Genomic DNA, 25,272 nt, shown 5'->3' on the forward strand with positions numbered 1-25,272 from the left:
AATGTCACTTACGATTTAGAGATACGTTTAGAGATTGTGTACTAGAGAATCGGCCCCAATGTCTTATCAAATTGTACCAACCCTAAATAAATAACAATTTGCTTAGCAATGAGGAGGTTTCCAGGCAACGTTCGAGGAAATTTTCATAGATGGCGCTGAATACTACAACCACTAAAGATGAAAAATAATACCTATGTCTATATAATCTATGCTTTAATGTTCAGGTCGTGTCAATCAATGACATAGATGAAGAGTAAGAGCTAGCGTGCACTGCAATTTTCCTTACGTTTCTTCCCCACAAAATGTGTGAACTATAATATTAATTAATTTCGCATCCGATTTAAACTTAAAAATTTAAAGCATAAATCATATAGATATAGGTATTATTTTTCATCTTTAGTGGTGGTAGTATTTAGCGCCATCTATGAAATTTTTTTCGAACGTTGCCTGGAAACCTCCTCATTGAGACAATATCCAGGGGGTTTCGCCTTACCGGTCCGCTTCCAAGGTTTCGGTGGTGTTTGCTGCGGCGCCGTGTGCCTCGGGAACGGCTGCGGCGCGAGGGTCTCAGGGCTGACGCAGGTCTCGGTGTCGTCATCATCGTCGTCATCCTAAAACAAAAACAATCCTTTGTAACTTTACGAGTTACGACATTCTTTATCAACATATCATCATTTTTAGGATTTCGTAGTAAACAAGAAGCGTTATAGCTTCGCCATGTCCGTCCGTATGTCCGTCTACGTGTTTCCCACTATGTTGATCTAAATATATAAAAGGATTGACTGACTGATCTATCGCACAGCTCAAACTACTGGACGGATCGAGCTGAAATTTGGCATGCAGATAGCTATTATGACATAGCCATCCGCTAAGAAAGGATTTTTTAAAATTCAACCTTTAAGGGGGTGAAATAGGGGTTTGAAGTTTGTGCAGCACTCATAGTGACGTTTTCCCACTATGTCGATTTATCGTCATCATGATCAACCCATCGCCGGCTAACTACAGAGCACGGGTCTTTTCTCAGAGTGAGAAGAGTTTTGGCCATAGTCTACCACGCTGGCCATGTGCGGATTGGTAGATTTCACACACTTTTAAGAGCATTATGGAGAACTCTCAGGCATGCAGGTTTTCTCATTTAATTACTTAAAACGCACATAACTCCGGAAAGTTAGAGATGCGTGCCCGGGATCGAACCCCCGACCTCCGATTAGAAGACGGACGTCCTAACCACTAGGCTAACACAGCTATGTTGATTAAAAATAAATAATTACGGAACGAGGTCAAAACTAGGGAGAGGAATCTCTACTCTGTAGTTAGCGAAATACCAAAAGTGTGCCAATTAAAATCGACCATCAATTATTCCAACCGGTAATTTTGACATTTGTCGCCACTTAGTTCATCTTACGTCTCTAGTATTTTAATATTTATTCAAAATACGTCGCTCTTACTTCCGCGTTTTTATATTACTAAGCCTTTCCCACGTGAAAATTATGAACGAATAAAAATTACATAATTTGTTTGTAATGAATTCATAAAACTTAATAACTGTCGTAAGATTTTGTGTAATAAGTTTAACTGATTTCAAAAACAAAAGAGTAGGTAATAATATTATAATCACGATGGTAGCTACATTAAAAATCGTTTCTGCAACACAGGAAATTCAATCTCAAGAGTACGCATATACTTCTTCTTCTTCGCTCTGGGCTGGTTTCCGCACTTAAAGTAGCGCATATACATACAAGGTTTTGCATTAAAACAAAATCGTAAAATGTTAGCAGGGGACAGGGCAGAATGCTTTGTTGTGATTGGTGGACTCAAAAGTCACGAAATCAAAACGATGTGTGGAATGAGGGTACCGAACGGGCGTGGGCCGACTTTTATGATAAGCAACTGCCTAAACTTGATGATCGGGGGTGCCCGGCTTTTAGGCGTCTATAGGTGTGGCAGAATACACTGTAAATAAAGAATATTGCATATTTTTAACATTCCATAATATGGTACTGTGGTAGGTATCTGCCTAACAAAGAAAGTAAAACATTTTGTCCAAGGTTATATTGTAAAAGTGTGATAAATTAATGTGAAACCTTCTTTCAAGGTATATCGTACATAAGCCTATATCGCACTTGAAACAACATTATAGTAATTAAGTAGTTACGAACGCACAACAGACGGAAACGTTTAAGTGTGGAAACCAGCCCAGAGCAAAGAAGAATTAACATTAAGTAGTTAATATTATTTTCGGAGAAACTGAAACTGTTTCAAAAATATTTTGCTCACTCTCACTGAGTCAAAACAAATAGAGATATTAAGCATTAATCACATAGAGTATCATACATTGCAAACGGAAAAAGGCAAAAGCAAAGAGATTTAGGACGGAAAAGCGAAGCCTCATTCAACGAAAATGTGTCAGGAGATTAAAATTGATGTTTACGAAATCTGGGATACCACAGGATATTACGAGAGCGTACGAAAAACTGGTTTCACAAAGTGATCAAATGGGAGTTACGTCGAACTTTTACTAAGTAGATACATTTAAATTAAGCTAAATCATCATCATCATTATCAACCCATCAAGGTATTTATTCCATAAGAAAGTAAACCCGCAACCATTGCTTTATTAGACACAGATCGTTTGAAAACGGCTCTATGCTTGGTATCAACTTCTCGAGATATAGAATCATCATCATCATCATGATCAACCCATCGCCAGCTCACTACAGTGCACGGGTCTCCTCTCAGAGTGAGAAGGGTTTTGATCATAGTCTACCACGCTGGCCATGTGTGGATTGGTAGACTTCACGCACCTTTGAGAACATTATGGAGATCTCTCAGGTATGCAGGTTACCTCACGGTGTTTTCCTTCACCGTTAAAGCAAGTGATATTTAATTACTTAAAACGAACGTAACTCCGAAAAGTTAGGGGTGCGTGCCCGGGATCGAATCCCCGGCCTCCGATTAGAAGACGGACGTCCTAACCACTAGGCTATCACAGCTATAGAATACAAACTTCAAAACCAGTTACCTAGGTACTTATTTATCAATACCTTTCAGCTTCATATCATGTTCACTAATACGAGTACATGTTTAATCTATTTCAAAAGCAAACCACTTTCTAATCCTTTTATTGTTGCATAACTAGTTTAGAGTAGGTACTCAGTTAACCTATTTTCATTACATAGCATTGAAGACAAGAATAATTATTTTATAGCTTAGCAATAAATTGTCAATGAGCGCGATCAAAACCGTTCTACGCATTATAAACAATCAATAAATTGTCGTTTGTATTATTGACGTTACGTTGAATAATTAAATAACTCTTTTTTAGGGTTCCGTACCTCAAAAGGAAAAACGGAACCCTTATAGGATCACTTTGTTGTCTGTCTGTCCGTCTGTCTGTCAAGAAACCTACAGGGTACTTCCCGTTGACCTAGAATCATGTTTGGCAGGTAGGTAGATCTTATAGCTGAGCTGACATTTGGGAAAAATCTGAAAACCGTGAATTTAGGGTTGGAACACACAAAAAAAATTAAATTGTGGTCATGAACTAATATTTTCAATTTTAATTAGTATTTTCAACTTTCGAAGTGAGATAACTATATCAAGTGGGGTATCATATGAAAGGTCTTCACCTGTACATTCTAAAACAGATTTTTATTTATTTTTATGCATCATAGTTTTTGAATTATCGTGCAAAATGTCGAAAAAATACGACTGTAGTACGGAACCCTCATTGCGCGAGCCTGACTCGCACTTGGTCGATTTTTTTGTTGAAGACTGCGATTAACAATAAATTATTATTATTGGGTATAATTTAGAGAGCCGAAAGTCTGTTACTAGTCAAATCTATTCACCTTACTCAATACTTAGGTCTAGCAAGAGGTAAATCAAAGGCCTGAAGGCCTAAATGTTGTATAAATTAAAGGCCTAAAGGTTAACTAAACCAAAGGCAAAACATAATTTTGACTAAAAAACTTTATGGTCAAATTTGATTTAAAATAAACTAGATTAAGCTATTCAAAATCACGTTTATTTACCCTTCGATAATCTTCAGGTTAGCTCGTGTTTTTAACCGACTTCAAAAAAGGAGGAGGTTCTCAATTCTTCGGAATCTTTTTTTATTTTTATATCTTATCAGTGTCTGAACTATATAAAAAAAATCTTAGACCATTATTTCTAAGAGATCCACATATTTTCATTCATCGATTCAATATACCGTAGAGAGTTGTATTATTAATATTGCGTCATCAATGACGGCTTAGATTAATTTCTTAACGTGTCCATAGCATCATTGCGTTCTAGATTATTGATTGACCTAGTTAATATTATATCACCTAGATTTATTTACAAACACAGTATATTCGTAAAACTAAAGTTCGCAAGGTATTATTTTCATTAGAGTCAATGTTTCCAACACTTTTATTACCAGTACGCCAACCTACTTACGCGATGTAAATTTAAATTGATTAACTTTTACTCTGTCTTTAACTTCCTTGATCTGTGTTTGTAATGTATCTCAGACGCAATACACGGTCGACTAGTCACCCGGGCGACTCAGTCGACGGCGACCGTTAGAATCTGTTTTATATCGAAGTTGTCGAGTGTATACGCACGAAGTCGCCGCGACTCCGACCACATACACAGTACACACGATGACTTCTATTCTAAAAGCCTAGCCTTATGTCTATTCCCCGGGATGTAAGCTAACTCTGTACCTTAAAATCAATTAAACTGTTGGGCCGTGAAAAGTTATCAGACGGACACATTTTCGCATTTACAATATTAAGTAAATATGGAACTAGATTTCGGCCGAGCAGTAAAACGGACCTATCGTACAAATGAGACACGTTAATTTATTACAAGTGTTGTTACTGTAGCCTGGTAGGTACTTGTAAATATGCCCAACACGTAAAAAAACTGAATATACAAACGGTTACATAAGTAAAACTGTACAAAAGTTGTAAAACGTCTTCAATGGAGCCTGCATCTATTCGAATTATGAATTAATGACATAGTGCGGTCGTTACACTTAATTAAACACACGTTCGTGAATACTATAAACAAACTGTGATGCAAAAAGTAGCAAGACCTCGCGGAATCGTGCTGATGCCAACCGGAGGCTTCCGTGCAAACAGCTTAGAAAAAAACAGGCCAAGTGCGAATCAGATTCGCGCACTGAAGGTTCCGTAGTACAATCGTATTTTATCGACATTTTGCACGATAAAAACTACTTACTAGATCTCGTTCAAACCAGTTTTCGGTGGAAGTTTGCATGGTAATGTACATCTTTTTTTTAAAGTTACAGGGGGGGGGGGACACATTTTACCACTTTGGAAGTGTCTCTCGCGCAAACTATTCAGTTTAGAAAAAAATGATATTAGGAACCTCAATATCATTTTTGAAGACCTATCCATAGATAGTCACGTATAGGTATGAAAAAAAAATTTTTTTGAGTTTCAGTTCTAAGTATGGGAAACCACCAAAATTTATTGTATTTTTTCTATTTTTGTGTGAAAATCTCAATGCAGTTTACAGAATACATCTACTAACCAAGTTTCAACAGTATATAGCTCTTATAGTTTCGGAAAAAAGTGGCTGTGACATACGGACGGACAGACAGACAGACATGACGAATCTATAAGGGTTCCGTTTTTGCCATTTGGCTACGGAACCCTAAAAACGCAACCGTCCAGGTTTCAACTCGGTTAATAACCTGTGCCCTGAATACCTTCCCGTATGTTTTGCTACAGTAATGTGGCAGTTACACTTATATATGGGTCATCACAATTACGTGCAACTTTATACTACTGCACTGCATTTCCGGTTTCCACTCGTAATTTTATGTCGAACTGGTCGACAATTTTTTATGAGATGCGCACCAAACGATGTTTGTTATTTATAACAGAGGAGCAAAGCCTACTCTACAACTTAAAAAACCTAGTCTTCAATTTGCGGATGGCCTTGTGACATCCACCAGAGAAAATAATCAAGATCCTAAAGAATACAACAAAATGTGAAAAACACGGGATACATAAGTTTTCATCACAATAAAATAATAATTCATTTGTGACATATATTTACTAAATGATTATATTTAAAGCTTTTATGTAACTACACATTACGTTTTTACAATCAGTTATTCTTATTTAGACTCGCCAAATATTGACTCGTGAATTTGTGAGTCAAAAAATATGTAAGTAACCTTGTCTTGTCCCACGAGATTTGTGTGAGATAAAAAGTGCTAACAACTAACAAGTCCATATATTATTTTCTAGGGTAATGATATTAACACGTCGGTGTTACAATACAAACCAAATAATATAACAAATGGTGAGGAGGCTACTGTTTTAAGTGTGACAGTGGGGTCGATTCTCTTGTACACAATCTCTAAACTGAACTAAATTAACAGGTCGAAATCTAGCCTTTTCCGCAAGGAACATTATGAAAGGGATAGCAATAGGTTTAGACGTGTAATTTTAGTTTAGTTAGTAGAGATTGTGTACAACGGAATTAGCCACATTGTTTATCTTTTCTTTATCTAGAGCCTAGAGGAAAATTAAAAAGAAATTTTACGTCATTGGACTTTTTTATTTTGCATTTCTTTAACCTCATAGAGTTTTTCACTTAAAACAGTCTTTGGTTTCATAGAAATAAGGACCAGAGTTTATCTCTACATAGTATAGAAGTCGGTTAAAAACGCTTAAAGTCGCTTTCCGCCGTTTGTCCCTCTGTACACTTTGATCTTATAAACCAAGTACGCAACCGATTTTAATGCGGTTTTCATCAATAGATAGAGTAATTCAAGAGGAAGGTTTATACGTATAGTTTACTTTTGTTTTGTGTTAATTTGTTGAAAAATGACGATAGTTTGTTCAATATGTCGTATGAAATCAAGCCTCAAGCATCAAGCAAGAAATAGGTATATAACAAAATAACCACACTGACACCACAGTAGTACCTACATTGCACCCGTGCGAAGCCGGGGCGGGTCGCTAGTTGAAAATAAATGGAACTAGGTTACCAAAGCCTTGCAATGAATAAGTTTGTTCAAGTGTAACTGCTTACTTTCTACAGGATATTTGTTTGAGGTTGATTTTACAGATGAATTGTGGGTGGCGCGGTCTAGTTACGTGGGTTATTGGTACTGATTCTGAGCGCACCTAAATTTTAGAGTATTTACATCCTCTTCTTACTTATATAATATGAAAAGGGCACACACAGTTTGACAAATTTAAATTTAATTTAAATAAATTAAACTGCCAGTCGCGAGCCAATTGTTTAAATTTGTAGCGTGCACTAAACTTTAGAGTCTTTAAATGTAAAATTCATGTTCCGTCCTTTTTTAGCAGTAATAAAAAGAAAAAGATGCAGATATTCTAAATTTAGTTTAGAAAAAGACATTGGCCCCAATTCTCTAGTCTCTCTCTAAACTAAATTTAGAGTATCTGCATCCTTTTCTTTTTACTAATGCTAAAAAAGGAACGGAACATGACTTTCACATTTAAAGACTCTAAATTTTAGTGCACAATACAAATTTAAACAGTAGGTTCGCAAGTGCGTGCTAAAATCACGGGTTTACTATCTAAAAATTAAATTTAGAAATGTCAAACTGCTTCTGTCCTTTTCATATTACAATAGTAAGAAGAGGGTGCGAATACTCTAAAATTAGGTTGTGCTTAGAATCGGTGCCATTATTAATCTAATCTTCAAATGATAGCGACGATTTCTCTAAGTAATGTCCACCGAAATTGGGAACTTGATGGATGACCAAAAATTAGTTTTATAAACTGTGGGTGGATTTTTAAACGGTTTCTCTCTAAGCAAGATAGAAAATTTTAGGCGCTTCACGCATCCAAAAATAAAATATATCCAGGTGCTATGAGTATAATCATTAATCACAGCCATTTTAAAAATCTATATTTACGTATCATTATATGTTGTACTTATAGTATTTCAATATGAGTGAAAAATAAGCATGTTTCAATAAAATGATTAACAATTTATTGAAAAAATTCTGATGAACAAAAGAATAAGTAAATGATAAAAGAGCATGGATTTGATTCGTTCCCGCGATATCCTATATGACATAATGCCGAAAAAAGGCCGAAAATTAAAGTTTTGAAAACAGCCGCCGAGTTTTTTTTATGGTTCTTTTCGGTAGGAAGGGCATTCCAAAAACCAGAAAAGTTTGTTGTTGTTGTAAGCTTGCCCATACAAGTTTATTTGAATAAAAAAATTCTTTTTCAATTTCAAGAATGACTGCCAAATATTACTCAAAAGAAGTTTTTAAACAGACTTGCTTTCGAGGTTGAAAAGAATTATTCAGAATTTTGTGTAATAAAATGCTAACCGGATTTCCATTCCTATAGAGTTAGGATATCGATAAAATACCTATTGAATTCCCGGACCAATTGAAACCGATCGGCCAAAAGTTCTAGCAAACCCACGAAAAGCTTTAGACTTGACAATACGGCGATTGAAAGTTAGTTTTAGCCAACAATCTCTCTAGGTTTCAGCTATTTTTATTTCATTTCAGGTTTTTTTTTTTACTTTTATTAAGAGGTCAGAACCAATAATCAAGAGCTTCCCAGATTGTACGCGTAATACATTCTTGTCGAAAGGTTGTTAAGACGGGTGCTACAAATTATCTATTTATTACACGCAAGAGTGCCCACTGTCAAGTCATCGACTCCGAAGCGGATACGCTTTTTGTGCTGAATTGGTGATACTTACAGCCTACGGTCTCTCAATAATAAATTGAGCTACAAAGTATCCAATTAGAAATATCGCCCGTTTTCCATTTTATTTATCGATAGAAATAGCGGTTATTGGAATCATAGAGATATTTTAATTGAATTTGTTGATTGCCTCCCTGTTTTGAGTAGAAGAAAAATGAGCCTTTGCCCTTTATATTACGTCAGACTCGGAGTTGAAACATGCGACAATGCGGCGTGCTATAAAATTATTTGAACATTAATTTTTTCGGGCAGCATGGGGTAAAAATCTGGTACTTTCTCTATGGGCAGTCTGTTACTCCGAACATCTGCATCGCACTACTGTAAAATATTGTATTATACTTAGGTACGCTACGACAGTCTGCCAACGATTCTTGCTACATTTTTGAATTCAAATATGCGGCATGCATTACTATTAGGCATTGAGGACTCTTAAGCTTTCTTTACCTCCACATGCACACACAAACACACATAAGAACCAGTGTCAATGAAACACCAAAAAAAACCTTTATTTTATTTCGGTATTTTACTTAATAGGTAAACTGTATATAACCGTAATTTTAAACGATACTCCTACACGAATAGGTACCAAGCAATTAAGTTTATTTACCAACGCTTATGTGCTATGTGTGTTAAATCGCTAACAGCCGCATCCAGGTAGCAATTATTGTTGTAACACTATTCGAAATCGCTGTCAATTACTCTGAAAAATGAACGTTATGCCGGTTTTTTGTACGCAGGAATCCATTTAATTGCTGACGCCTAGTTACAAACATACAATTTGTTAGAATTGAGATTAATCTAACGGTCGAAATTAATAAAATCCATTTATCTGTAATAAACTTTATTAAAATAATATATATGTACCTTATATTTTTTTGTTGCAAACAAAATAAAGTCGAAGCGACACTTGTTTATAGTTATATCTAACATTTATACTGACCAGTACATATTTACAGTTCCCTCTAAAAATTTTAAACAATTAATATCACACAAACACACACAAATAGTGCGTGTACGTCTAGTTTATTGTCATTCACTATAGGCTTGATCACAATCACACCTGATGGAAAGTGATGATGTGACCTAAGGTGGGACGCGTTTACCTAGAAGATGCGTATTCACTCTTGTTTCCAAGATACCCGGATTGTAATTGGTAGAAAACGCAGAAGAGTAGTTCAAACCTTAGCCATGCGTATGAGGAATGATGACGCAAAACGAATCGTGCGTGTATAATGTAGATGGAATTGTAGATTGTGAAGTATTGTTTTATTTTATTTTTATTTCTTGTCTGCTGGCAAGTACCTTAAGACAGAGATACTTAAGTAAGGGAAGACACTGACTCCCAAATAGGTATTAAAGTTACCTACCTCAAGATTGTCAAAATCGACTTTGATAAGGCGTCTCTGGGGCGGCGCGTGCGGCGTGACGTCACCGCGCCGCGTGTGTGCGTGTGGATGCGTGTGCGGATGCGTGTGTGCGTCGCCGCCGCCCGGCCCGCTGCCCGACCCGCTCGTTGCTGAAACAATGCAAAAATTACAATTAAAGTTATGATATTATCATACATAATATGGATGGGAGACATGGTCGCTAACTATAGCCTCATAAGAAAGCTCAGAGTCACTCAGCGGGCGATGGATAGAGAGCTATGCTTGGAGTTTCTCTACGTGATCAAATCAGAAATGAGGAGATCCGTAGGAGAACTAGAGTAACCGACATAGCTCAACGGGTTGCGAAGCTGAAGTGGCAATGGGCAGGGCACATAGTTCGTAAAACCGATAAACGTTGGGGTGGTTCCCAAGGTGCTGGAATGGCGACTTCGCACCGGAAGACGCAGTGTTGGAAGACCCCCCACTAGGTGGACGGACGACAGACGAATCACAGAGAGCCGCTGGATTCAGGCGGTGTAAGACCGTGGCGTGTGGACGTCCCTACAGGAGACCTATGTCCAACAGTGGACGTCTATCGGTTGATGATGCTGGACACCTATCGTAGGATTTGAATTACTAGGTGGATACTAGCTACTAGGTGGGTAGAAGATGTCAAACAAGTCGCAGGTATCCACTGGATTCGGGCAGCGCAAGACCGTGGCGTTTGGAAGCCCCTACAAGAGACCTATATGTCTAGCAGTAAATGTTAATCGGTTGACGACGTCTAGCTATAAATAGCAACTCAGACACCTGCCTACAGTGCTACGGTTTTGTTTGGTAATAAATACCTATGTACTATAGGCAAATTGAAATACATAATGTCAATATTGTCCTACTCATTTGCGCATTGTTTGATCTACCACTATACCACTAGTCCTTTAAATTGTTTCAAAATCATTCAAATTAAAGAAGCCTTCTTTGAAAAAAGAACCTTTAAAAAAGTGGAGCAATCCCCACGAAATAAAGAGTAAAACAATAAAAAAAAATCTGCCATACATAGAAGCCATCACAAATGAATATTCACAACAAAAGCGCGTGAAGTGAAGCAAGCAATCTGTAAGAGTGCGGCGAACAATGGCCAATAATAATAGAATGTTGACATATTTCGTTTTTATTTTACTTAACATTCTCCCGCGCAAATGCAGAAAAATTAAAAGAAACAATACAATTCCTATTAGATTCTATTTCTACGGAATGTCATTGTAGACTTGTTAATTTCATGATAATTACTTGCAGATCAATCTTCCTCTACCTGCATGAATACAAGAGATCAACGAATGCCAATTATTTTTAGTTCATTTTTATTTTCTATACAAGCAAGCAAATTCGAAATGTAAGAATGCAACTTTCAATATCTTTATCTTTTTGTAGTATCCTGCGACTTGGTCCTCGTGTAATTTTATTGTAAAATGTTTTAATAATGTAAGTTTAGAAATATCTACAACTACTCTATAGGTATAAGCGAATACACAATCAAACGCAGGTTGCTACTTTATTTTATAATACTATGTATAAGACTTACTTAGAGGTTACTTAGATTTAGGTCGCACGGTCGTTAGTTATATTTTACCCACATTGTTTTTATCACTATCAACACAGTATGTTGTCAAGTTATCTTATTTTTCTTCAACAAGCAAGTCCCGTTCTACTCGAATGACCACAGCTAGTCACGCCAGCTTTTTAGCGGCGATTGGTATTCAAAAAGCCTTGATATTTATTATCTTACAAGCTTTTGCCTGTGACTTTATCCGCGCGTGGATTAATATATTTTAAACATCCCATGAGAATAGTTTTCTCGAGCTAAATAGCCTTGATTACACTTTGCATAGTCTTCTACGTATCTGCTAAAGTTCTGTCAAAATTGATTTATCCGTTTCGGAGATCAAAATCTGGTATCACAGACACAGATACTTATTAGTTCCTTTCCTAGAAAGTTTCTGTATTTAATGAGTTAGATTAAATTAATATTTAAAGGCTAACGGAAACTTCGTTTATATGGATTTCTATGGTCTCCACGTCACAGGTTTAACCTAGTGTGGAGACCACTAGTAACCGACGCCAAAATAACGTGTTTTTGTTAAATAAAGATATTTTTATTTTATTTTATTTTTATGGGGCTCGCTATGGATCACTTCTTATAACAAAAGGCAGTTGTTTCGAAACCACAGACATACACTTTAATTATAAATCTATTCTGTTAAAAATAGTTTAATTATAATTTTAAGTAATCTCTTTTGGCCTTCTGTTATACCTAGATTTAAATTTAAATAATAATTATGTATTTACGCTGTTGATTACTTTCAAATAAACAAAAAAAAATAAAAAAAAAAAATATTCAAACATAGATGTTCTGTTATAAATTTAGGTCTATATAAGCGCAAAGCCGCAGTGCAGTTTGCAAGCTAATAAGTTGCTTGTCGCTTTGAGTAAGCTGCATTTCTGCAGTAGAAAAAGGTTAAAGGGTATTTGAAATCACTTTTATGGCTTCGTTTACTTTCGTAACTCAGGTGGAGTTATGACTTTCCATGAAAATGAGTTGATTAAATATTGTATGGGTCGGTTACAGGGTTTAGGTTACGAGCTTAGGAGCTGCATTATAATTTATAATTTGTAACCCTATCTCACTTTATGCTGTTTTCATATTTGTGTATTTGTCTTATTTAAGTTAGCCTTCTTTGTATTTAGATCTAAGTTTAAGCTAACTTATTGAGGAATATGCAGGGCAAAGACCAATTTGTTTTTTTTTTCGAAATCTGTATCAATTATATAAAAAGAAAAGCTGACTGACTGACTGATCTATCAACGCACAGCTCAAACTACTGGACGGATTGGCCTGCAGATAGCTATTAAAACGTAGACATCCGCTTAGAAAGGATTTTTGAAAATTCAACCTCTAAGGGGGTCAAATAGGCGTTTGAAATTTATGTAGTATACGCGGATGAAGTCGTGAGAATAAGCTAGTATCTACTCAAATAAAAATAAAAATAAACCCTACTGAATAAACGTTACTAAAATTAATTTCAATATTTTTACAACCTTTCTTAATCTAGAATTCAATATTTTTACAACATCTCTAAATCGAAATCTAAATTAAAAAATCTCTAAATCTTTGAGATTTAGAGATTATGCATAAAATGTAGATTTTCTTTTCCATCGAAATCTTCAAACCTAAATGTACACGTGGACGAACTCGCAGGAAAAGCTAGTTATGTAAGTAAACTTTACTGGATCCGAAAATAAGATCAAACCCTTATCAACTCCATTTTCATTCTAAGTCATATTTCAGGGAACGACAGCCTTTTATAGTTAACCAACCCTTTTAAGATCGCACTCCGCACCCATCTCTATATAGGCTCTCAACGCAATGAATAGATGTCTGTCTCAATAAATATCTAGCTCACTTCCAGCTCTTTCCACCTTGAATCCTAGCAGACCCTTTCATAGACAGACAGTACCGAGATGAAAGGTCGTTCGCGTATTCCCTGAACAATTTCATACGTGTAAAATGATGTCTACAACACAAAGTAGGTGTCTAGGGCCTAATCTAGAATCTAGATAGAATACAGGGGGTAACCAGAACGCTGGCAAAAACGAAAACAGGTGATAGTACTGATGATTACGGATATACCACAAAAAAACGTTGCGTAAGTTGGCCACTCGGAGTCAATGCCGCGTCGTAGGCGGGGCATTGACCCGAGTTTTGCACGCTGTACATTGCGGGTTTGAAAAATACTAAATCACTAAAACTACAAAATGAGGCAAACAGTAATTGGTATTTGATTGTGTTTAGGTAGTATAACAATAACGCTAAGTTTTTGCTAGCGTTCAGAAAGTACATGCTTTTTATACCGGAAAAATAACATGTTTCCATAGGAACACGGAAAATTCAAAAGCATGCAAACATATACTATGTAGACATGTAGTGAATTGAAAGGTCTGGATGAAGCTATAAGAGCTCCTCGTTTTACTACAAAACACTAAAACGTGACTCATTTTGGTCGACAGCCATCGGGCTACCCTTTTGTAAGAGTTGTTCGATGGGGAAACGACTAGGTACATAATTAGGATTTCCCATAACGTAGGTATTAGGTAAGTAATATTATTTCAGTGAATGAGGTTGGTCGGTTAATAATTAATCAAATCAATCAATCAATCAATCAATCAGCCTATTTGCGTCCACTGCTGGACATAGGCCTTCCCAAGAGCACGCCACCACACACGATCCTCCGCCTTCCTCATCCACCCACTTCCCGCTATCTTCTTAAGGTCGTCAGTCCAGCGGGTTGGAGGTCGTCCCACACTGCGCTTGCTGATACGCGGTCTCCACTCCAGAACACGTCGGTTCTGCGGCAGACGTGGCCTGCCCACTGCCACTTCAGCTGGCTAATTCGTTGGGCTATGTCGGTCACTCTGGTTCTTCTACGGATTTCCTCGTTACGGATTTTGTCCCTCAGAGAGATACCCAACATAGCCCGCTCCATAGCCCGCTGAGCGACTTTGAACTTGTGGACAAGGCCAACTGTCAGTGTCCACGTCTCAGCGCCATACGTCATCACAGGTAGGACACACTCATTAAAGACTTTCGTCTTTAGGCTTTGGGCTTAGGCTAATAATTAATCAAATTACTAAAATATCTAAATATATAAAAGGAAAGGGTGACTGGCTGACTGACTGACTGACTGATCTATCAACGCACAGCTCAAACTACTGGACGGATCGGACTGAAATTTGGCATGCAGATAGCTATTATGACGTAGGCATCCGCTAAGAAAGGATTTTTGAAAATTCAACCCCTAAGGGGGTGAAATAGGGGTTTGAAATTTGTGAAGTCCACATATATATATTTCATGTTGGTAAATTTTAAAGCTAGTCTTATCTAATTACTATACAAATCATGCCCGCATGGAATGGTGCCAAGAATACTGGCTGCATTTCCGCGCTGGATAGCTAGGCTGATCAGTTGCACACAAAATGAGCCAGCCCTTCTGTCACCAGATGAGGTTATTAATCGCGGTGAAACGTCTCTTAATTTTTTTTAGCACTAAGACTCCATCGCCCCAGGGTCTCCACGGCAGCAGAACAAAAATGTAACTCTCGATAAGAGACGCATACTTGCGTCGCTTGCCGTTTTCAGCAATTTCTGCTGCGGCTCCCGGTATTGATGCTGTCTCCCTTATATAACACGGGGCCAATGTGTCAACGCACGTTGCGTCCCACATTAGCGCCCGTCCTCCTTCATCAGGTAACAACAACTGACAACAACTTGTGCTACTTATGATATGGCAAGACTCTGCCATTAGTTCGGAAATCAGATTCTAGTAAGAGGAGCCAACAAGAAATTTAACAGTTGCTCTTCTTAAAATACAAAAATGCTAACTAATGATTTTAGGCTTATTTCATAGTTTAACGACATAATATTACGTACGTACCACGACTAGGTATTGTGATGTTTTTGAATTAGGTATGTTGCATGAGTCAAATGAAAAATGTAAAACCGACTGTTCCCATGCAACCTAGTCGTTAAAAAATTCGTCAATTTTATACCTAATAACCACGACTTAACAAAATGTTTAACACCTTGTTTAAATGTAAGTTAAATTAAGTGTTAATTAAGAAAGTTATAAATTACGATTGCTTCAAAAGATCTTAATTAGAACAGTTGTTGTAGTTATGATGGAAAACGGCAGCAATTAAAATCGCGAAAGCAAGAGCAATTATAATGAAAAATTGTTTTAGCGAAAATGGCGCCCTTGAGTTTATCGAAGTAATTAGTATTAATTTTTTCGATTTTAAAGTTTTAATTGAGATTTAAGTTTATTTTATAGAATTCATTGTTAATAAAATATTATTAATTTTATTTCTACTATCAATAGTAGAATAAAAAATCAAGAAATTTGATATTAAACGTCAAAATGTCTTTCTATTTACAAAGCTTGTTCTCAAGTTTTGACTTTTAGTTTCAGTTGATCTCAGGATTAAGGACAAATTAAAAAGACGCGATCTTCCTCAAGCTATTTGACCTAGAAAACTGACCTTCATTGTCCTAGGACAGAGAGGTAGGTACCTGGATAGCCTTTTAACTCGGGTTAAAACAAAACGTGCCCGTTAATATAAAAGGCACACGTGAAACCCTTTGATACAAGGGGTTGTTATGGCGACCTAATTTTAGAAAACGTGTCAAACGCGCGTTTAGACATTGTTTAGCCTAGGTGAAATTACATAAAGGTATTATGATGTTTACTTGTCATAGCTGTGGCAATGCTGCCCCAGTAGGCTTTATCTTGCGCGACGTCCAATGCTGGCTCCTCAGGGCTTCTTACCGGTTCCACCAGTCCAGAGACTGGCCTTGTACCCAGCAGCAATGCTGCGGGCGAAACTCTCGAACGACGCAGTTTGATGATGTACTTCACTTGGTACGCAAACTTTTATTAAATCAAATTTAATATTATTAACGATCTATAGGCACAAGAGAATGGACACAGATTGTTAATTGGTAAATTCAATTATTGCAACAAAATCGAATGCAACTCAAGTACTTGCGCAGTTATATCAGTTTTGTTGTTTGTTATTTTTATAATTTGAGCCGTTTTGCAAGCGTCGCAACTCGGTATATACTTAATATTTAAGTTCCTCGAACCGGATCACAAAGGTGAAGATTGTCTAAAAATTTTCACGGAACGTTAAGCGCGAAAACAACGTATTTGGTATCTAAACAACACTTTGACGGTATTGACCTGTGATTTAAACGTCGATTTGATGTCTATAGTCTCAGTAATCGACACACAAAATAGCACTGCGGCACACGCAATCGATAAAGAAAATATCGCGGAAAAACAAAAACAAATAACGAAGCGATGTTAGCAAAGAAAGGCGATACTTTTAATAAATACTTTTGGTATGGGAATGGTTAAAAAAATTCGGCGCTAAGCGATGTAAATATAAGGCGCGTGCTTATCTCGTGGCGATCGACGCCATATTGCTTTCGGAGGGTTGCACCGTTTCCCGCATGCGCTGTAACCCTGGGGAGGATTCAGGCTCAAATGTCACCATTAGTACCAACACGTCTTCAGTAAACACTGCGTAGGAATTTACTCTACTACGATCCACAAAAATGTAAGAAGTTACATAGTAGATATATTTAGTTCAACTTTTCGAGCTCACTTTTAGTTTTTGGAAGTTTTTCACTGTTAGAAAACTCGAAAGTATTCATGGCTCAAACACTCAATTACGAGCATGTCCTTAATTATAAACTATAACTACTTTAGGTAAACAACGATTTACGATATCGAAAAAAATAAGGTTACTTATACTTTAAGAAGTTGATTTAAAAAGTTGAATTTACTTTTTGCGACCTTTTTGGCTTACGTATCAGTTTCATTTTCACTTAACCTACTTTTGGCCCTCAACCTTTAATTGACGCATTGTAGGTATCTATACATACCTACTTTAACAAGTTACATAATATAAAATCTTACGGCAATTATGCCCCATTACCTGCCCTGAAAGTCGTAACGTCAAAGTTAAATTAAAACCAGTTAAGTTAAACACATCTTTTGGATTTTGCATAACTTTTTAACGTAGTTAAAATATACTATAAGTATCTAGGTACCTAACTATTTTTCTCGTGACAGTAGTGAATAACTGTGGCGGGCTCTACATAGGTATAGATATTAGACACTACATTAAGGTCGGAGGAATCTGTCTAAGATACTAGATATAACAATAGCTTGGTCCGGTATACAGATATAGGCTATTTTTTATTCCGGAGAATGGAAGAGTTCCGTCGGGTATTTTCTAAAACCAAAATCTACGCGGACAAACTCGCAGGTAATGTTTAGAGCCTCAATAGCTCAACCGGTATAGGAGTGGACTGAAAACCGAAAGGTCGACGGTTCAAACCCCGCCCGTTGCACTATTGTCGTACCTACTCCTAGCACAAGCTTGACGCTTAATTGGAGAGGAAAGGGGAATATTAGTCATTTAAAATGGCTAATATTCTTTATAAAAAAAAATGTCTAGTAATAAAATATGTTTACTAGCAAATGTAGAGCAAACTAAATAAAGCAGCATGGCATTAGGAAAAAATGTGTGCTAAAATATTTGCGTACACTTGAAACAATGGATTGTTTTGGCAATTCCAAGTTCCAACACTAGGTAATTAACGGTGTAACATGAGAAAATGTTTATCATCTATCTTACGGAAGCAAACAAAAAAGGTTTTTCTCATGAATAATTTACAATAACTAGCGTAATCGAAAGTTACGAGTATGCTAATAGGTTAGCACATTCACTCATCTTAAGTATTCCGTAACCGAGGAATTTCATGCGTTGTTTTAATTAAGACATGCCTCTTATTAAAACCATGGTCATTGAACATAGTAGGTAACTCAACGTATGTAGGAACTGCTGTACTTATTAGCCAAATTATATCATTATTTAAGTAGCCTCTTATAATAATGATGTTACGGAAAAAGAGAAAAGGCGTACCTACATAAATAATTGATAAATAATTTATAGTGCTCGAGATACCGAGTCATCTCATCTCTTTTAATTTCGAATTAATATTAAAAAATTCCCGTCACATCATTTTAATGCTTCTTTGTATTGTAGGTAAAAGGATGTCCCTTTGTTTTTCCGACTAATTATTATAGATACCTACTTATTAGTGTATTTCCTTCAACCCATTTTTTTTTTAACTAGACGATGTCCCTGACTTAGTCCGCACGAAAAATCCCGTGAGAACTCTTTAATTTTTCGGTTTAAAAAGTAGCCTATGCCACTCTCAAAGACTTTGAATATGTTTATGCAATAAATCAGGTCGATCCGTTGCTTCGTTGCGGCCATCGATGGTTGCGGCGTGATTAAAGTACCTACTAGCCAACAAACAAAGTCACTTTCGCATTTTTAATACTACTTAGTACGCCCAATTAATATTTAAATTAACCTTCATCAAATCGTTACTTTATTTCACGACCGCTATTAAATTTGATTAACGATTCAGATCGTTAAAGAGTACTCGATTGCCTTGCCGAGTAGGTACGCTTACCGGTTTAGGTTTCGAGATTGGTATTGTAAACAATCCAATTTAACGGTATTTTTTCTTTACTTTACTACAGATCAAATCTAAATGTCTAAAAGGAAAAGGTGACTGACTGACTGATCTATCAACGCACAGCCCAAACTACTAGACGGATCGGGCTGAAATTTGGCATACAGATAGCTATTATGACGTAGGCATCCGCGAAGAAAGGATTTTTGAAAATTCAACCCCTAAGGGGGTAAAATAGAGGTTTGAAATTTGTGTACTCCACGCGGACGAAGTCGCGAGCATAAGCTAGTAGCTGATATTATGATATTATGCTACTTAGTAAATTTATAAAGGAATATGGAATAGAATACGTTTATTTATAGATCAGATCAAAACATATAAGATTACATAAACAAACAAAAACAATTAGATTATTTTAAAATGAGGTATAATGTCGATAAAATTTAATTACAGGAAGAAGTATATTGTGTTACTGTATCTTAGAAGAACATGAAAGAAATCTAATAAAAAAAGGAAATATAAATATTGCAATACAATGGAAAACTAACGATATAAAGAGTTCCGAATCTCCAAATGTGAATCTCTAGTCTATAATAATAATTTGATAATAATATAATAATTGCCGGGAACTGGGGGCCTTTGTCTGTTGGCGCTGCTCATTAGAAGTAGTGCCCATACTGACCACGCTGGGCAGGCGGGGTGGTCAGCGCAGGGCTGTAGGCTATTTCGCACCAGTGACGCTGCTGCCCGTCTCTGGTCTGTATTAATTAAAGCCAAGCCATATGGAATGGGTATCCCGCCATTCTTCGGTCGTCATATCCTCGTCCGCTGATTCGCAGGGGGCACCACGTGCAGGTGAGGTTGACATTTGGGGTGCTAAGATGTTAGCGCACCCCCTTACCCCCCTTTAGGGTTGGATGAGGAAGGCGGAGGACCGTGTTTGGTGGCGCGCTCTTGGAAAGGCCTATGTCCAGCAGTGGACGCAAACAGGCTGATAGATGGATGGATAATAATTGTTACATAAGAAATGTGTTATTGAAGCTAGTAGTTATAAAATATAAAATCGCTTCGATTGTGTACACAAAAAGACAATGAGTTTCATATTTGTAAAACAAGTGACAGCACTACTACAAACATTTTGTGATATCTCTGTAGTCTGTAGATATTAATAGGTATATTTTTCTCGATCTACGTGTAGATATTACAAATACCGTTTTGATAGAAATTACAAACTGGACGCAATTTGAGCCTCAATAGCTCAACTCCGAATGGTCACCGCTTCAAACCCCACCCGTTGCACTATCTACGTCGTACCTACTCCTAGCACAAGCTTAACGCTTAGTTGGAGGGGAAAGGGGAATATTAATCATCATTGGCTAATATTCTTTAAAAAAAATCAGCACATTTTGCTTGGAAATGATTCAGATTTATGTTCAGTGATCGAAATCAGGAATTTTAAACCTAATTTCAGCACAGTTTAAGGCTATTTTGCTTGAAAATAAGTTCAGAGTTTTTTGGATTCAGTAGGCCAAATACGCCCGAATGAAAAAAAAAATATTTTCATCAGAAGACAAGAGATTTAAATTTTTTTTTCGTACATAAAATCAATCTGAAATGAGGAGATCCGTAGGAGAACCAATAATCGACATGGCTCAGCGGGTTGCGAAGATGAAGAGGCAATAAGCAGGGCACATCGTACGAAAAACTGATAAAATATGTTGGGGTCAGGTACTAGAATGGCGACCTTCGCACCGAAAAGCTCAGCGTCGGATGACCTCCCACTAGGTGGACGGACAACATCAAGCAATTCGAAGGGAGCCTCTGCATCCAGGCGGCGCAAGATCGTCCCTACAAGAGACCTATGTCGAGCAGTGGACGGCTATCGGATGATGATGATGACTTTAATCACAAATTAGCTCGTGTCTAACCGCACATTATTAGTTTGTAGCGGCAATTGCTCAAATTGATAGCCACGAAACTGACGTAATTGTGATTGGAGATGACCTAACGGTACTGCGGTACCGTTCACTACAATCTCAAGCTTAGTTCACGCTTTGATTAAGTCGTGATCTTCTAATGATGGTGACGATATTCATTTTAAATCGTCAAACCTACAAGAAATACTCGTGAATTACTCTAGTAATCTATATATATATGTATAAAAGGAAAAGGTGACTGACTGGCTGACTGATCTATCAACGCACAGCTCAAACTACTGGACGGATCGGGCTGAAATTTGGCATGCAGATACCTATTATGACGTAGACACCCGCTAAGAAAGATTTTTTGAAAATTCAACCTCTAAGGGGGAAAATAGGGGTTCGAAAATTGTGTAGTCTACGCCAACGAAGTCGCGGGCAACAGCTACATACATATTATAACTCAGTGGATTTCTACTTTAAAAAATCTTTATAGTAGCGTCAACCACAATTCAGCGCATGCATTACGCATTTGCAACCTACATTCGGTATTTATTGAGAATGCAAGAACATATTTATTTGTTACGCGAAACCTTACAACTGTTTCGAGGAACATTAGTGCACGGGTCACGTTCACATAGCAGAAACGTGTCTTCAATATTTCATAATTTAATCATTTAAACATTATTGCACTTTACAGAAATCTGAATAGGTTTAAGAGTGTTAAAGAAGCGTAAGAATGTATCGCATTGATGGGCAGTGCGCATCATAGCGCGCTAGTTTAAAAATTAGACTTATTTGCATAGCATTACAGTTTAATTTACTTTAAACGTTGCTGTGCTACAAATGCTGTAGGTTTATGTTTTTTCGAATAATTTTTGTACATTTTTGTACGGCGAGTTACTCCAAATCATCCACACAACACGGTCCTCATATTAAGAACATCGATACTATTTCTATTACCATACCTAACTGAGAGTTCTGTGCTACACTTCATATTGCGTAGCGTAAAGTATTAAATTACCGCAATCATTTAGTAGAGTTACATGTGTTAATGTTGTGTAGGTAGATACTATCTGATTTCAATTGATGAGAAATTGAATTATTCCGATTTAATATCGCGCACAAACTCAGCACTTTCTATCTATCGAAGTTTGAATGACTTTGGATAGGTACCTTATTTGTCTTTTCTTTTTTTGGCATTGGTTGGGACAAATTAAATAAACAGCACCTCTGATGGACCAATTTATACCCAAAGTTCTGGTTTCTCCAAAACTTTTCTGTGTTTTATAAGGCTCTCAGCTCTGGGCATGCTAGTAAGATTAAAGGCAATTAATATTAGTGGCAACTAGCCCAAACCTGTGCCGCAACTAAAAATACTAGGTAAGTATAAATTAATATAAGTAGCGTGTTTTGTACTCCCATACATATTAGAGTTATATTTAAAAGGGAAAGGTAAATAAACCGACCTTGAAGTCGGAACCTGCTCCACTTTTGGAATGTCTCACACAGTTTAAAAGCCTTTAAATGTTTTGAACTTTATTCAGCGCGAAAAGTTAGTCAAGCTTTAAAACAAATGCACCATGTAGGTACAGTGCGACAAGGCTCTCTCAGCACTTGAATGACATTGACAGGGGGGGCTGTTGGAGAACAAGGGTTTAGAATATTCAAACAAGACCAAAGGGGACACTTGACGGCAACGTTAGTTCCGATTTTCGCCACGCGGCAAGATAGCCTTGTCGCACTGTATATATAAAACTGGAATCAAGTACAGATTATAAATCAAAATTGTATGTGTTTGACAGTTGGCAGCAGTGGCGCGCCATTAATTCCACAGACAAAAGCAATGATAAAACAGCTGGCGGGCATCCAATTCACACGCATCCTTGACCCAAGATGCTTTTTGTCTGAAGACGGTGTGATAAAAGACCTAAGCTCCGAGGTCTGGCCATGAAAGATGAAAGTTAAAATACTATTTTCATTTCTCAAGGTGAGAATTCTTTAGGTAGGTACTTAGCTTACGTTGTTTTTATTCGTTTGAAATCGTGACACCGAATGATCTCTAGGTTGCTCCACAGATAAAAAGATTGCAAAAATCAAGATTAATAGGTAACCAAATGAAGGTTAAGAATCTCGATCGTTAAATATGTTGAATATTATACAAACATGCAATTCAAAGTTCAAACCAAGTTCGAGATTTTATTCATTTGCGATTCATGCATGAATTAACTATATTATGTACCCATAAAATAAATAAATATTTTTTATTCTAAGATTTTTTATTTGGGCACAGCATTTTTATTACAGCAAATAGCAGGTAAAATTGACGATATCGAAAAAAATCACGCAGCCTTATAATAAATCATATTGATGATTTTCTATTAAAGCTTAATCAAGAAACATCTCTCACAACATTAGAGCGACGATTTTACTCCTCACGCGCCATTTTAACTTTTTGTAGAAAGTTCAAATAGGCAAGAAATATAAAATCAAAACAAAAAATTAAAAGTGACAGACGGCCATTTTGAAATGGCGCCAGATTATGCAAAATTATTAATGCCAGAACACGGTATTGCAGCTAAGTGGAACAATAACTTGAACACTCGATAAGTCGTGATGGTCGTACCTTTCCCATCTGTTACGAAACAGACCGACAGACAGACACTCGTTAGAGATAAGGACATGGTAAGATTAGTGAGCCATGAAGTTGTAGTCACGCTTTTGCGGTGATACGATTACTGTTACGAACGTTTTAAGATTATACCTACTAGATATTTTTCTATCATTATTAGCTCTTGCCTTTTTGGCTTCGTTTTGCGTAAGACTGTAAGCTGTATTCTAAATTTAAAATTGATCAATCTTTGATGTTCTTTCTGGCACTGTGACCTGAGGAGATAAGCAAAATGTCCGGGTTCGATTCATTTCTTCTCAATGATGGTACAGTGCGACATGATATCTAGGCGCGTGGCGAAAATCGGAACTAACGTTGCCGTCAAGTGTCCCCTTTGGTCTTATTTGAATATTCTAAGCCTATGTTCTCCAACAGCGCCCCCATGCCAATGTCATTCAGGTGCCAAGAGAGTCTTGTTGCACTGTATCTTATTATGATATGCGCTCACTGTCAAATTAGTAGACAAACAAAAATTGTATAACTGACTTAAATCTAAGTGAAAGTAGAAAAATACATTTTGCCTTAATAATGTAATTAAAATCTGTCGGAAGTTAACGGTACGTAAGTCTACGACATAATTTACCACATTAATATCATTAGTAGTTTACACTCGTCTTAGTAGAAACCTTGAATGCTTCTCATTTAGTTTAATCTTCGATGATATAAATTCATTAAGCTGTCTCATATTATTACATGACGAATCGCAAGAGGCGCAAAAAAGTGTAAAATATTTGACCGAACGAAGCGAGGTCTGCTACGAGTCTACTAAAATTCACGCAAATTTTTATTTGTCCGTATGTCTGTCTAATGAAAGAACACGGTCTTACCTATGAAAACAAAGCCCTTAAATAAATACAGAAAAGAAAATCCAAAATAAAATTTGCGAGGAATAAAATACTATTTTTTTCACTAAAAGTACCTAACCCTAATGATTGTGGAAACTATGTAGACATTCCCAAATGCAATGTCTCAACTCTCAAAGTATCTTTTCTGTCTTTTGATACAATTGTTTATAAAAAATACAAGTTTTGTATTCGAACATTGGAATTTAGTACTATAAACTGAATCTACTTATAATTAAACATTTGTTAGCCTAACCTTGCGTTGCAATGCCAGAAACTTGATATCTACCTATAAAATGACGCCTTGGTGCTGCCACCGCAAGTAAATCGTCTATTATATAATAATAAATACCTGAGTAATTAAAAACAGAATAATTTTATCTATGACGGAAATGCAAAACTCACTTTCTTGTAGCTATATATAAAATCGTTACCATATTTTAGAAATTATCGTAACGAAAGTGGTTATGCGTTTAAAATTTAAACTTTAATTAAGTAAAGTTTGAAATAATAACAGGACACAAAAGTTTTGTTGTTTAGAATATTTAGAGGTTTTTAATAGCTCTGTACAGTTTACATCCCGTTATATTCCAACGACGTCGACAAGCTTGAAGGAAAGGCTTAGACTA

At 36.7% G+C, this 25,272-nt stretch overlaps 1 protein-coding gene across 5 annotated transcripts in view; it reads right to left on the reverse strand.

The window, feature by feature from the left end:
• spir (spire type actin nucleation factor) overlaps positions 1-25,272 on the reverse strand; it is a 216,556-nt gene that overhangs the window by 13,601 nt on the left and 177,683 nt on the right. For all 5 annotated transcript variants that reach the window (XM_069499919.1, XM_069499912.1, XM_069499916.1 and 2 more), the window contains 2 exons: positions 10,103-10,251; positions 494-611 (listed from right to left, as the gene is read on the reverse strand). In XM_069499919.1, coding sequence (XP_069356020.1) covers positions 494-611; positions 10,103-10,251 — 267 coding nt within the window. The remainder of the gene's footprint in view (positions 1-493; positions 612-10,102; positions 10,252-25,272) is intronic.

This window comes from Maniola hyperantus, chromosome 1, assembly GCF_902806685.2.
Source record: "Maniola hyperantus chromosome 1, iAphHyp1.2, whole genome shotgun sequence".
Classification (NCBI taxonomy): domain Eukaryota; kingdom Metazoa; phylum Arthropoda; class Insecta; order Lepidoptera; family Nymphalidae; genus Maniola; species Maniola hyperantus.